Source organism: Sorghum bicolor, chromosome 1, assembly GCF_000003195.3.
Source record: "Sorghum bicolor cultivar BTx623 chromosome 1, Sorghum_bicolor_NCBIv3, whole genome shotgun sequence".
NCBI classification, from domain to species: domain Eukaryota; kingdom Viridiplantae; phylum Streptophyta; class Magnoliopsida; order Poales; family Poaceae; genus Sorghum; species Sorghum bicolor.
Window position 1 is genome coordinate 8,495,842 of NC_012870.2, and position 12,146 is coordinate 8,507,987.

The 12,146-nt window shown below is 46.2% G+C and overlaps 3 protein-coding genes across 4 annotated transcripts; 2 read left to right on the forward strand and 1 right to left on the reverse strand.

Moving 5' to 3' along the window:
* Positions 592-6,077, forward strand: LOC8063357 (cyclase-associated protein 1). The gene is made up of 10 exons (XM_021460721.1): positions 592-901; positions 1,238-1,409; positions 1,507-1,571; positions 2,885-3,206; positions 3,291-3,459; positions 4,194-4,303; positions 4,373-4,428; positions 4,518-4,574; positions 5,028-5,171; positions 5,695-6,077. Exons 1-10 carry the CDS (start codon positions 617-619, stop codon positions 5,779-5,781), a joined length of 1,467 nt encoding a protein of 488 aa, XP_021316396.1. The 5' UTR covers positions 592-616; the 3' UTR covers positions 5,782-6,077.
* Positions 6,135-8,965, reverse strand: LOC8059981 (glucan endo-1,3-beta-glucosidase 7). The gene is made up of 3 exons (XM_002466505.2): positions 8,251-8,965; positions 6,528-7,582; positions 6,135-6,435 (listed from the first exon to the last, which is right to left on the reverse strand). Exons 1-3 carry the CDS (start codon positions 8,327-8,329, stop codon positions 6,232-6,234), a joined length of 1,338 nt encoding a protein of 445 aa, XP_002466550.1. The 5' UTR covers positions 8,330-8,965; the 3' UTR covers positions 6,135-6,231.
* LOC8063358 lies at positions 9,126-11,869 on the forward strand. 2 transcript variants are annotated; one of them, XM_002463920.2, is made up of 3 exons: positions 9,126-9,741; positions 9,818-10,687; positions 10,983-11,869. In XM_002463920.2, the coding sequence occupies exons 2-3, from the start codon at positions 9,954-9,956 to the stop codon at positions 11,605-11,607; spliced, it is 1,359 nt and encodes a 452-aa protein (XP_002463965.1). In that variant the 5' UTR covers positions 9,126-9,741; positions 9,818-9,953; the 3' UTR covers positions 11,608-11,869. The 2 variants fall into 2 exon arrangements, with proteins under 2 accessions (XP_002463965.1, XP_021316402.1); XM_021460727.1 differs by having other exon boundaries at positions 9,126-10,687.

Consider the following 12,146-nt stretch of genomic DNA (forward strand, 5'->3'; position numbering starts at 1 on the left):
CAATTTAGCCCTTGTTTAGTTCCGAAAAGATTTTGGATTTCGGTACTGTAGCACTTTCGTTTGTTTGTGACAAATATTATCCAATCATGGACTAACTAGGATCAAAAGATTTGTCTCGCGATTTACAACTAAACTGTGTAATTAGTTTTTATTTTTTATTTATATTTAATGCTTCATGTATGTGCCGCAAGATTCGATATGACGTGAAATCTTGAAAACTTTTTTGTTTTTGGGTGAACTATACAAGGCCTTATTAGATTTAAACGCCAATTACGACGCTATACAGCAGAGCGGCACAGTACAAGTACGTCGTGCGACGTGTGGCACACCAATTTGGCAATTTCCTGAGATTATATCTAAAATAAAGTACTCCTATATACCACCTCATTCCACGTATTTCTTGTCGCCGCATAAATAAAAAAAAGGCCCCTAAATAAAAGAGAAACAAAAGAAAAGAGCAAAGCCATAAAACCGCCAGAGCTGTAGGAAGCGGCGTCAGGACTCAGGAGACGCACACGCCTGCGCGCACCGAGAAAGGCAGACTGGGAGAGAGAGGAATCGAGAGAGACCGACCCCCCCCCCCCCCCCCCCCCCCCCGCGTAGCTTGATCTCCGGGATGGAGGCGGCGCTAGTGGAGCGGCTGGAGGCGGCGGTGGCGCGGCTGGAGGCCGCCGTGGCCTCCGGCGCCTCGATCGCGTCGGCGGCGCCGCGCGACCTCGACGCTCCGGATGCCCAGTCGGATCCGGCCATCGTGGCCTACGACGAGTTCGTCGCGGAGGCCGTCGGGCGGCTCACGGCCGCGGCGGAGAAGATCGGCGGGAAGGTGCTGGACGCCACCAAGGTGCTCGCCGAGGCATTTGCCGTCGCCAAGGACCTGCTCGTACAGGCCAAGCAGCTCCAGGTACGTGGCGGACACGCTTCCATCCTCACTCGATCTGGTCGATTTGCGTGTGCTCCGAGCGTAGATCTCCTTGTGTTTTGCCAATCCAATGCGTCATATCGCAGGAAATGACTCGCTGAGCTCATGGTTTGGGGGCGCATGTAGTAAGCGTCAGATTTTGTTCATCGAGAGTAGTGGGTTAGCCAAGATCATTCTGCTGAAGTGGTTTCTCTAGCAGCAATTTGGCTCCAGGATTGTTTTCCTATATGTTACGTGTTGTGTAGGCATTGGTGGATCTAAGTAAGCAATGCTTATTGTTACATCACTGAGCATTTCCCCCTCTTTTATGCTGTACAGAAACCAGCATCAATGGCTGATGCACAGGGCTTCGTTAAGCCCCTCAGTGATGTTATTGCAAAAGCAACTGCAATGACCGAAGGAAGGCGACCAGACTATTTCAACCATTTAAAGAGTGTTGCTGACAGTCTCCCAGCTTTGGCTTGGGTGGCATTCTTAGGAAAGGACTGTGGTTAGTGAAGTCGTCCCCCTGGGTTTAATCTTGTATTCTTGTCAAACATACACAAGATATGTCACTCATTTTGTTTTACCCCCTTCGGCTTTGTAAGGTATGAGTTTCCCAACAGCACATGTAGAGGAAAGCTGGCAGATGGCTGAGTTCTACAATAACAAGGTATGCTTATCCTATGACCATTTTATACTTTGTGCTCTACTTATATGTTGAACATCTATGCATATAGTTGACATTCGATGCACAATTGTTCTAAGCTTTATCACACTTATTTATGATGGGTTCATCTTAGATGAGAGGGATGTAATGAGAAGATAAGCAATGCGCTTTGGCACATTTTGTTACTAGGGATTATACTGTTACTATTACCAACTAATCTTGATGCAGCTTTTGTTACATACTCCCAAATGGCAGTCTGTTTATGTAACAAGAATTCAAATATAACCATGTAGATAAAATCCATGATCCCTTTCTGGAGAAAAAAAATTGTATTTTTGGCCATTTGCTACTTCCTTTTTTTTTCTTTAAATGGCATACCGACAAAAAATTTTTTTGGCCAGTTTCCAGTACAAACATTTAGTCGGAAACGACACCGCACAACAAGCAACAATATTTTCATAATGTACATGTTGCTAGCTAGTTTCACTTGGTATCATGGAAAAATATTTTCATAATGTACTTATTTTGTGTTAAATAAATGTTGTTACCCTTTTCTACAGAGTTAGTCTGATAGTTTGACTTAAAGTGATAATAGGAATTGATTTATTTTAGGATGGAGGGAGTAAACTATAGGTATTCTTTTCAGTGAGTGAGCTAATAAGCTGGCCATTCTTATCTCTACAACCTAATTCCATTCTATCTCCGAGCTCAAATTCTGGTGTATCCATTAGGGAAAGGAAGGAGCACATAATAGAGCTGAACAGTAAATATGCCACTTTCAAAACCCAGGAAAACACATTTGCCAGTAGTATTTTCATAAATTCGTTAATATTGGTTATATGAAAATTTATCTTACTAATTTTTTCTTTCCTTTCATAAAAAGCTTATTATAAATACAACTCTGAAAACACATTTACTCCATTAATATGTTTGGAGTTACAATACTGATTATATGAAGACTTCTCTTTAGAAATGCTTAAATAAAAGTATGTTTTTATTTGTATACTACATATATGGTATATGGGTATAAATTTAGATAATAGTGGTCAAAGTTATGTCTTGAAGTTTACAAAAAGTCAGTATAACTATCACCAAATAAGATTGGAGCTAAAAATAACTGTATCCTTCATAAAGTGCAACTCTAGAACATATTTGTTTAGACTTAATTGCTCTTGTATGCTTTGCTTGTTAATTAATTTCCTGTGATGCACTAAGATGGTCTTAGTAATTCAAACTTCTGTTCTACTGTGAAGCAATTGCATCTTCACAAGTTATGGTTGATGAAGCATATACTTCATTTTTTCCCTTGCTTGTAGGTTCTTGTGGAGTACAGAAACAAAGATCCTGATCATGTTGAGTGGGCTAAAGCATTGAAGGATCTATACATGCCCGGTTTGCGGGATTATGTTAAAAAGCATTACCCTCTTGGTCCTGTCTGGGGTCCTGCTGGAGGTGCTGTTGTTTCCCAACCAAAGGCTGCTGCTCCAACACCTAAAGCTCCAGCGGTTAAGGCTCCCCCTCCACCAGCTCCTCCTGCCGCGCCTCTTTTTAGCACAGAGAAGTCTCCGAAATCTTCAAAGCCTAAAGAAGGGATGTCTGCTGTCTTCCAAGAGATTAGTACAAAACCTGTGACTGCAGGTATATGAAAACACTTGTTAGGATATGATGATTTCCTCCCAGACCTGAGGAACAGACATATTAAACCACATTATTACTGTGCAGGGTTGCGAAAGGTTACCGATGATATGAAGACTAAAAACCGTGCTGATAGAAGCGGTGTTGTCAGCAGTAGTGTTGCTGCTCCTGCTGCAGCTCCTGAAAAGACTTCTCGTGCGGGGTCCTTCTCTTTCAAATCTGGACCCCCCAAACTGGAACTTCAGATGGGACGCAAGTGAGTTTACCTGCAGTTCTTAAAACTGACACATCATCTAGTATGCTATGTAAGAAACTGGAGCTGTTGATCCGCTGGTATATCTTGGTTAATAATTGACAACCTGCAACAATGCCAACCATGCTGAATGTTTGGCTGACCTACTATTTTGGGTTTCTGTAGCTAGCTGGCACAAATGTGACCAAAAGAGGACTTTGGCCTCTGCACAATAGGAATCAGGATGGGAAGCTAAAATTAAGCTGTTAGTTTTTTTTCCGGAATTAAGATTATTAAGGTTTATGTAGGTAGAGTAGACAGCTCACTTTGAGTTGTTTTAACTTTATATGTCTTCCATTTGCATCACATATCCTGCCAACCCAACGCCATCTAATTGACCAATCTCATCTCAAGCATCCCTCACTTGCATTTCCTGATTGTGTGTTGGGTTTGAATCAAATGGGTTTATCTCATTCGACAAGCTTGGGTTTTTGCATTCAATCAATCACAGGTTACCTGTTGACCACATGCTAGACATGTCACATGTGGCAGTTGTGTGTATCTTATAATCTTCTAGAATAATTATGTCATTTTTTTAAATATTTAAATTTTAATAATGATATAATGGTGGCATAGAACTCTGCTATATAGACACAACAATACAATACTCCATCTTTAACTTCGATCTAACTATGTACTGACATGTTACCAAATGATGTCATGTGTTAATATGTTCCATCCCTTATGATTGATGGCAGATGGGTGGTTGAGAATCAGGTTGGCAAGAAGACCCTTGCTATTGATGATTGTGATTCCAGACAATCTGTTTATGTGTATGGATGCAAGGATTCTGTCCTTCAAGTAAACGGTAATGTATCTTAGTTTGAGTGTATACCTTTCTCTCTTTTGGTAACAAAAATCTTATAAACTTTTACAGGCAAGGTTAACAATATCACTGTTGACAAATGCACTAAATTTGGAATCGTTTTCAAGGTTAGTTTAAGTTGTTTGAGGCCAAGAGGTCCTCACCTATTTTGTCGTATCATCCTGGCAACAAATATTTTAGCTACTATGTATTTCAGGATGTTGTAGCAGCTTTTGAGGTTGTCAACTGCAATGGCGTTGAGGTCCAATGTCAGGTATTTTATTTTATGTGTATGTATATCTATATTTTCCTTTTCATTATTTGGTATCTTTTCTCACATTGTTTCCTCTGGATCTGCTCTTTTATCCTTTATAAGCAGATGTCTAGTCAGTCCATTGTATGTGACGTGTTTGATTTGATTGTTGACCTATTTATGATATTTAAAGTAGCTCCTTGAAGTATGGTGTGATTACTTCCTTCTTTTCATTATTAATTCTTCAAACCAGAGCACTCAAATGCCTTCATAATCTGGATTATAATTTTGTTCTGTTTTCTTTGAATTTTTTATGTTTACAAATTTCAAGAATATGAAATTGTCCAGAGTTTTATAATTCTTTTTGATATAACTGACATATACTAACAAGGTCACTATTTTAAAGTACATTTTGTTACATTTCAAACTTGTATTTTTGTCAAACGACTGAATTCGTTGGCTTTTTTCTCTCAGGGTACGGCACCGACAATATCAATTGACAACACATCTGGATGTCAATTATACTTAAGCAAAGATTCGTTGGGAGCTTCAATTACTTCTGCTAAATCTAGTGAAATCAATGTGATGGTTCCAAGTGGTGGCACTGACGGTGATTGGGTAAGATCTGCACGTTACATTTGTACTTTCGGATGTATAAGAAAACTTAATGTAGTAACAAATGGTTGAAAGAAAAGAATTTTGGCAACATGTTACATTTTGTAGAGCTTTCTAAGTGGTGGCACATAGATTATTATATATTGATATACCACTGATATGCGAATACTGATAGTATATTATCGTGACTTCCTAGTGTATTATGAATTGATACCATGCCATATTTAAGATGCTAGAATATGTTACCTCCTTTTCCCCCCCATTTGTTGACATTCTTTGTCACTGCAGTACCAGCAGTATCTTTTTTTGCATGTTATGTGAGGTGACAGTAATTTAACTTGGCAATTTAATTATAGCAATTTTTGTGCCAGGTTTCATCTTTTCTTTATTTAATTAGCATCCTAGATTTTCGCACTCCTGTGTGTCAGTAATTTAGGATCGATTGACACTGACATTCTGTATCTCTGTTTCTGTGAGTATATCAACTATCAAACGCTTGCACGTAACTTGACTTCTCATGTTGTAGGTGGAGCATGCATTGCCTCAGCAGTACATCCATAGTTTCAAGGATGGGCAATTCACCACTTCACCAGTTTCACACTCGGGAGCGTAAATACAATTGTTACTGTTGTGTGTGTTTGTTTGACTCGCCTTTGCCTTGTTTTTCAAGATGATGGTATGCCGAGTTTGTAACAGTTTTGGGTCTTGCAGCACTGGACTCGGTCTGCGATTGTTGTTTTTGTTGCCCTTGCTCAGTGCGCGGTGTGTATGTTCTGCATGCGCGTGGTTCCATTTGGTTGGTGTATTTGTGTGCCAACAAACCACTATACGTGGTGTGTATGTCTTTAGCTGATCATTCTTTGACACTGAATCTCACTATATTTGAATTGATGTGGACGCTTGCTTTTTTGAGTCTCTTTCTCCAGATTCTTGTTTAACAAAGTGACAATGGCAATGCAGTTATTGTACTTGAAATCTAGACGCTGTGCTTGGATCGTGAAACACGTACTACGATTACAAAAGGTGGCACGATACATTAGCTGGAAAAAGCATAAAGAAAAGGTCATATAAACATCTGCAAAGCTATGAACCAAAAACCAGCAATAATAGGGAGCATCGAGGAAGTGCGAGACGATTCAGCAGCATTAGGATGAGCGCAGGCAGTGGTGGTGGTGGTCCCTTTCGACGTAGCCGTCCCTGGCCCCGCCGGCGTGCAGAGGCCGGAAGGCCCAGCTGCCGCCGTCGAGCCCTGCTGCCCTGGAGTCACCTGCACCGACGGAGGCACTCGTATCAGAACTTCCGCAAGAAGAATGACATTACTCGAACCAGCAAGAAGCAGCAACAATACTGTAACCCCACCTGTGGCTGTTGCCCTGGCGTTGGCTTTAGCGCCGGGGCGGACGTCGTCGTCGGCGCCGGCGCCGGCGCCGGTATCAGTCCGGCCGTGCCGTTCCTGAGCAACCCCGTCGGGTACGTCTCGGTGAGGCTAGTCTGGAACAGCCCGAAGTAGCGCTCCGACGCCTTGCCGGGCTTGAGGTCCTCGTCGTACAGGGCAAAGATGTACGTCTCCACCGACTTGCCGGGCGCCCGCGGCGTGCCGGCCAGCGAGCTGAGGTGGGACACGAGGCCCGACACGAACGCGCGCGCGTTCTCTGCCGTGGCGCCGGCCTCGTCGGTGTCGCCCTTGTGCGGCCACCCGGTCTCGGCCACCACGATCTCCACGTCCTTGTACCCCTTGGCGTCCAGCGCGGCGCGCACGGCGTCGACCTGCGCGTCGAACATGTTGGTGTACGTGAGCCCGGACCCGGCGTCCGGCCGGCCGGCGTTGGGCTGGAACAGGCAGAAGGCCAGCGTCTCCGGCCGCGGGTCGCTGAGGTACGCGAAGTAAGGGTACGGGTTGATAAGGAACGGCGAGCCGGTCTTGCTCAGGAACGCCAGCAGCGGGTCGAGCGCCGTCGCGAGCTCCGGCTTGAACGAGCCGGAGGAGGGCGGGTCGGAGCTCGCGAGCACGTCCATGGCGTTCACGGTGGAGACCTTGACGCTGGAGTTGGGCGGCAGCGCGTCGTACAGGTTCTGCATGGCCGGGACGAGCTGCGAGGCGAGCGAGGCGTCGGCGAAGAGCACCTCGTTGCCGACGGAGACGGTAGAGACGGCCGGCGACTTGGCCGGCAGGTTCGCGGCGACCCAGGATGCGGCGGCGGCGGGCGAGGACGCAAGGTTGGCGATGTCGCCGTTGGTGGCGCCGAGCAGGAGCGAGATGCCCGTGCCGGCAAAGGCGGAGACGATGGCCGGGTCCGTCCCGTAGAGGCGCACCTTGGTGATGGTTGTGGACTGGACGAGACGCGCCGTGGACGACGGCGGCGGGAGGTTGTCGGCCACTTCGCCGTAGTTGATGCCGATGAAGGACTGCGACGCTGCAAGCACGTGTGTGGTCTTAGCTCAAAAACACCTCAAATTAAACATAAGGAGCAGGGAAAAATGCAGAGATCTAATCACAAATAAAGCTCGACTTTCAAACTTGACACGTCGAAGGTGAAGTCCCAGTTTAAAGAGGTGAAATTTAAAATTTGGACTAAGCACGTCTGGCAAAACTCTGGAGAACCGTATTTGTATGTAATTAGCTGCAGGTGTCACCGTGTGTCCGTGTCACCGACTCACCGCACGGCGCTACAGCTTACATGTCGCCGTCACCTGATGGCATGCTGGCGCCTTGACGGCGGGCATGGGTTCGTGTGGTTCAGAAAGCTCGAGAGACTGCAGACACGGCTCTATCCGGCACGGGCATTTGTTCCTTTCACTGTCAGACAAGGAACGGAGAAAGCGGCCGTATGGAGGAGTCCAGACCAGAGAGGCAGAGACAGCTGTAGTTTGATGCGGGGAAAGAATAGCGTAGAGCAAGAACTCAAGAAGAGAATTCAGCCAAAGAAAATTGGACGCTGCCATTATTTCTATCTTGTACTAACTGGTAACCATCGACTCGAATCACGCTAAATCTCTCTTTGGGTCTGAATTTTGCAACTGGCAGAAAACAGAGCTCTGACGAACTGACAAGAGTCGGATACACAAGATCGAAGACCCTCACCTGCCAAAGGTACAAGACGAACGAGGTGCAGGACTCCCAAGAGCGCAAGCAGCAGCCGAAGCTCTCTTCTCTCCGTCATCTCCAGAGCTCCTCTGACCCTCACACACACAATCAGAGAGAGAGAGAGAGAGAGAGACAGAGAGAGAGACAGAGAGAGGTTTACGAACTGATGAGACTCCGCGCGTCTCACAGCACAGGCGGCCCGCAGCTTCTTATTATTCTAACAACGGGCTTCGCGCGCCCTCGCTTTTCCCGGCAGGCTGCGGGCTGCGGCGAGCCAACCCCTGGTCTCGGGCCTGCCCCGTTTGCTTAGCGAGGAAGAGTCACAGAGGTGGCGGTCTCCCTCCGTGCCTTTCGCGGAGCAATAACAGCAGCTTAACAAGGCCGGGCGCCGGCCCCGTGTAAAGCTCTCGCTAATAAAACGGGTGGAAAAAGCCGATGGATTGGACGACCAAAGCGCTAAAGCCCTAAAGCCGCGCTCCGCGTCTGCTACAAACAAAGCCGCACTCGCGTTCCAGGCTTTAGAACGGCGAGCGAAGCCGCCCCGTTTGAACTGCGCAGCCACCAGGCACCAGCCGACCAGCGAGCAAGGGAGAGGGAGGCAGCCTGTAGTAGAAGGGTGATCCTATCTACTCTAGTATCTACCATAGCATCGGCGGTCCTTCCATACAACACACATTATAGTCCAGGATCAAGGAATGCCAAAGCGAGACCTTCCGCTGGGCCACGGGTAGTGTCGATGGCAAGATTTGACCCGATTACCTTTCTGTGTGGCCCAATCACACCGGCGGCCGCACTAAGATTGTACGGAATACAGGAAAAAATAACTGGTGGATGATGATATAGCGAAGCTTTTTATTATTATTATTATTATTATCTATAAGGGACTGACTGAGTTCATGATTCATGAGAAGGCATGAAGTTCCTCACAGTACTCCAGAGAATCTCGTGGCGATAATTTTTGCTAGGGAAAATAACGACGAACACAATCGATTGCCTGGGAGGATAGGATGGGTTCAGGATGTCCGCCATAGTCTAGCTTTCTGTGCTGCCCTTGGACTATGGAATGCCAGTCGGCCTGGATTTCTGCCTACCAAGTGGCACGGCGAGCACGCTTATCACATGCCCCTCACGATCGAGAGGCTGCGAAAGCCATTTTGCGTTGCGAGGATTGCCGTTTTCTTTTCTCCGTTTTCATCTTTCGTTGGTTTTTTTTTTTCGTTGGTGGAACATGGATATTGGTGTGAATTCCATGAAACGAACCCTCATGGCATACGGGCCGAAGGTTAGCCACTTATCCTAAATTTCGGCCCATTTCTAATACTAGTTCTTGTGCGCTGAGAACTGATGGCATACGGGCCAATGAGACGAACCAATGGCATACGGGCCGAGCGGCGCTGTCGTCGACGTCGGACAACACACCGTTGCTGGATGCTTAAGAGTGAAGCAACTCGTCTTCATCTTTTCATCCGTTCCCCGTTCCAGGCTCCGGTAAGCTAAATTCCTCTCCATCCTGGTGCTTGATCTACCTCCTCGTGCTTGATCTGCCTGACTTCTGAGATCCTAGGCGCTGCGGCTGGATCGGCGGCTGAATCGAAACCTTCGGCGATCTCACCAAGCGCCTCGCTCCGGAGGACCCGTCGCCGCGCGGCTTGGTCATCTTCGCCCGCCCGATCGAGAGGCTGCGAACTGGAGGAGAATCGATGGGCGTGACGCTGCCCGAGGACGCCCTCGCGGAAATCCTCCGCCGCCTCCCGCCGCGGAGCCTCGCCACCTCCCGGTGCGTGTGCAAGGCGTGGCGCGCCATCGTCGACAGCCGCCGGCTGCTGCTCCCGGAGCTCCTGCCGCACTCGGTGCGCGGCATCTTCTTCATGTGCCGTGACATCAATTTCCCGCTCTTCCTTTCTCACCCCTCCACGGATCCAGAGATGCTCGGCAAGCTTGACTTCTATCGTGATCCGGATCTCTACGGGTCTGCCTCCGTGTTGAGTCACTGTAATGGCCTCCTGCTTTACGAAGACATACGAGGGCTCCATGTGGCAAACCCCGCCACACAGCGGTGGGCACACTTGCCCCCGCTGCCGCGTTTCTGGGGGCTATTTTGCCACGGCGCGCACCTTGTGTTTGATCCCACCGAGTCACCGCACTATGAGGTCTTTCTCGTTCCTGAGAATTTGTTCAGAGAGGACCCAGACATGGAGCGGAGGGAGCAAATGACGGACGAGGAATGGCCACCATCGACATGGGTGTTGTGTGTTTTCTCATCACGGACGGGGAAGTGGGAGGAGAGAGCCTTTGTACGGGAAGGCGAGGCTGCAGGCATGGCATCGGACAAGGCATTGCAGCGGCATGATGAGCGTGACTCATGGCCGATCTGCAGCGCTTATTGGAATGGTGTGCTATTTGCGCAATGCAATGGTGGATTCACTGTTATGAGGTAAGCACCATATAGTTCAGATGTATCACTGCAGTGCAGTGTTGCTGATTTTCTGAGATCGGTGATCATACTTACATTTTTGCAATAACATTTGTGTCAATGCTCTGCATAGGATGTTTGAACAATATGACTTATATAAACACCATCTTCTGGGAGTGTTTATGTTTCCACATGCAGTTGGATACATCTGTTTTTTTCTTTATTTCATTTCGTCATGCTTTTCCTCTTAAAAGATTAAGCAACCCCACCAATTATATTGTTAAAGACGCATTATTGATGCTTTCTTATTTTGCAGAATATCCTTGTCAAATAACAAGCATAAAGTGATTAAAATGCCAACTGGCATAGGAGAGTTGGAAAAAGTTTATCTCGGACGGTCAAAGGAAGAGTTATGTTGTGCTACAATTAATCGGGAAAAGCTTCGGGTTTGGATCCTTGACGATTCATGTGGTATGATGGGGTGGAGGTTGAAGCATCACATCGACATTGAGTATACTATCTCACATGTAATGTGGTTTATAGAAAATGAGGGACCTTGGAATTTGCAGGATATTAGCAATAATGAAGACAATGGTCTACAGAATTTACAAGATGTTAACAATAATGAAGATGTCAACAACAATGCACCTGTGAAGAGTAAAGTTGAATGGGATTCTGACAATGATAACATTATCGACCTTGAATCTGATGATGAAGTGAGCTTCATGGGATGCAATACTGTCCTTGGGTTTCATCCTTACAAAGACGTCATCTTCTTGAATTTTGCGCTTGAAAGGGCTGTGGCCTATCATCTGAATACCTCCGTGGTTCAGGATCTGGGTAAAGTAAGGCCAGATTATTACTGTGGTTATGCGGCAGAATTATTATCATCTTTCCTGTACACACCGTGTTTGATGGCAGAGTTCCCCGAGGAAGGCTAGCTTATTTGTTAGAAACAGTTTGAACCCTTAGGCAGTTGGGCTTATGGCATCCTCGTTTTAGTTCATGTTATTAGTTTAATGTCGTAGTCTTGAGAAGAAAAACTCGTATACAGCTTGCATTACATTGGGACATGTATTCATGTACCCATAGCTTTGATGTTATTTTATGAACTCAGTTTGAACCCTTATCCCCTGCAAACTTATTTTATGAGATGAATGATATATTCATGTATCCATAGCTTTAATGTTAATGTCATTGTCAGATTTCTATGTCCATCATTGTATATCCTTGTAGTCTGCCAGTTAATTTTACTAGTATAGTGGCATCCAGTATGAAAAGTTGTCACATTTGAGCAGTTGCAGTTTGGATTGTTCCTTTTTCACACAGTTTCCTTAGGCCTGTTTGGCACCGTCTAAAAATTATGATCCATTATGAAGAAAATGGAGGGCCTGAAATTTACAGGGATGCTAACAATGGTGAACACTGGGGGCCAACAAAAACTTGCAAGATGTTTTAAACGATGAAGATGACGGCAACA

Excerpts from the sequence above, each read along its gene's own strand:
- LOC8063357 (XM_021460721.1), top strand. The coding sequence starts at position 617 with ATGGAGGCGGCGCTAGTGGAGCGGCTGGAGGCGGCGGTGGCGCGGCTG. Across the intron at positions 902-1,237 it reads TACAGGCCAAGCAGCTCCAG|AAACCAGCATCAATGGCTGA; the intron begins GTACGTGGCGGA and ends TATGCTGTACAG. Across the intron at positions 4,429-4,517 it reads AATTTGGAATCGTTTTCAAG|GATGTTGTAGCAGCTTTTGA; the intron begins GTTAGTTTAAGT and ends TATGTATTTCAG.
- LOC8063358 (XM_021460727.1), top strand. The coding sequence starts at position 9,954 with ATGGGCGTGACGCTGCCCGAGGACGCCCTCGCGGAAATCCTCCGCCGC. Across the intron at positions 10,688-10,982 it reads GGTGGATTCACTGTTATGAG|AATATCCTTGTCAAATAACA; the intron begins GTAAGCACCATA and ends CTTATTTTGCAG.
- LOC8059981 (XM_002466505.2), bottom strand. The coding sequence starts at position 8,329 with ATGACGGAGAGAAGAGAGCTTCGGCTGCTGCTTGCGCTCTTGGGAGTC. Across the intron at positions 7,583-8,250 it reads TCGTCTTGTACCTTTGGCAG|CGTCGCAGTCCTTCATCGGC; the intron begins GTGAGGGTCTTC and ends ACGTGCTTGCAG. Across the intron at positions 6,436-6,527 it reads CGCCAGGGCAACAGCCACAG|GTGACTCCAGGGCAGCAGGG; the intron begins GTGGGGTTACAG and ends CCGTCGGTGCAG.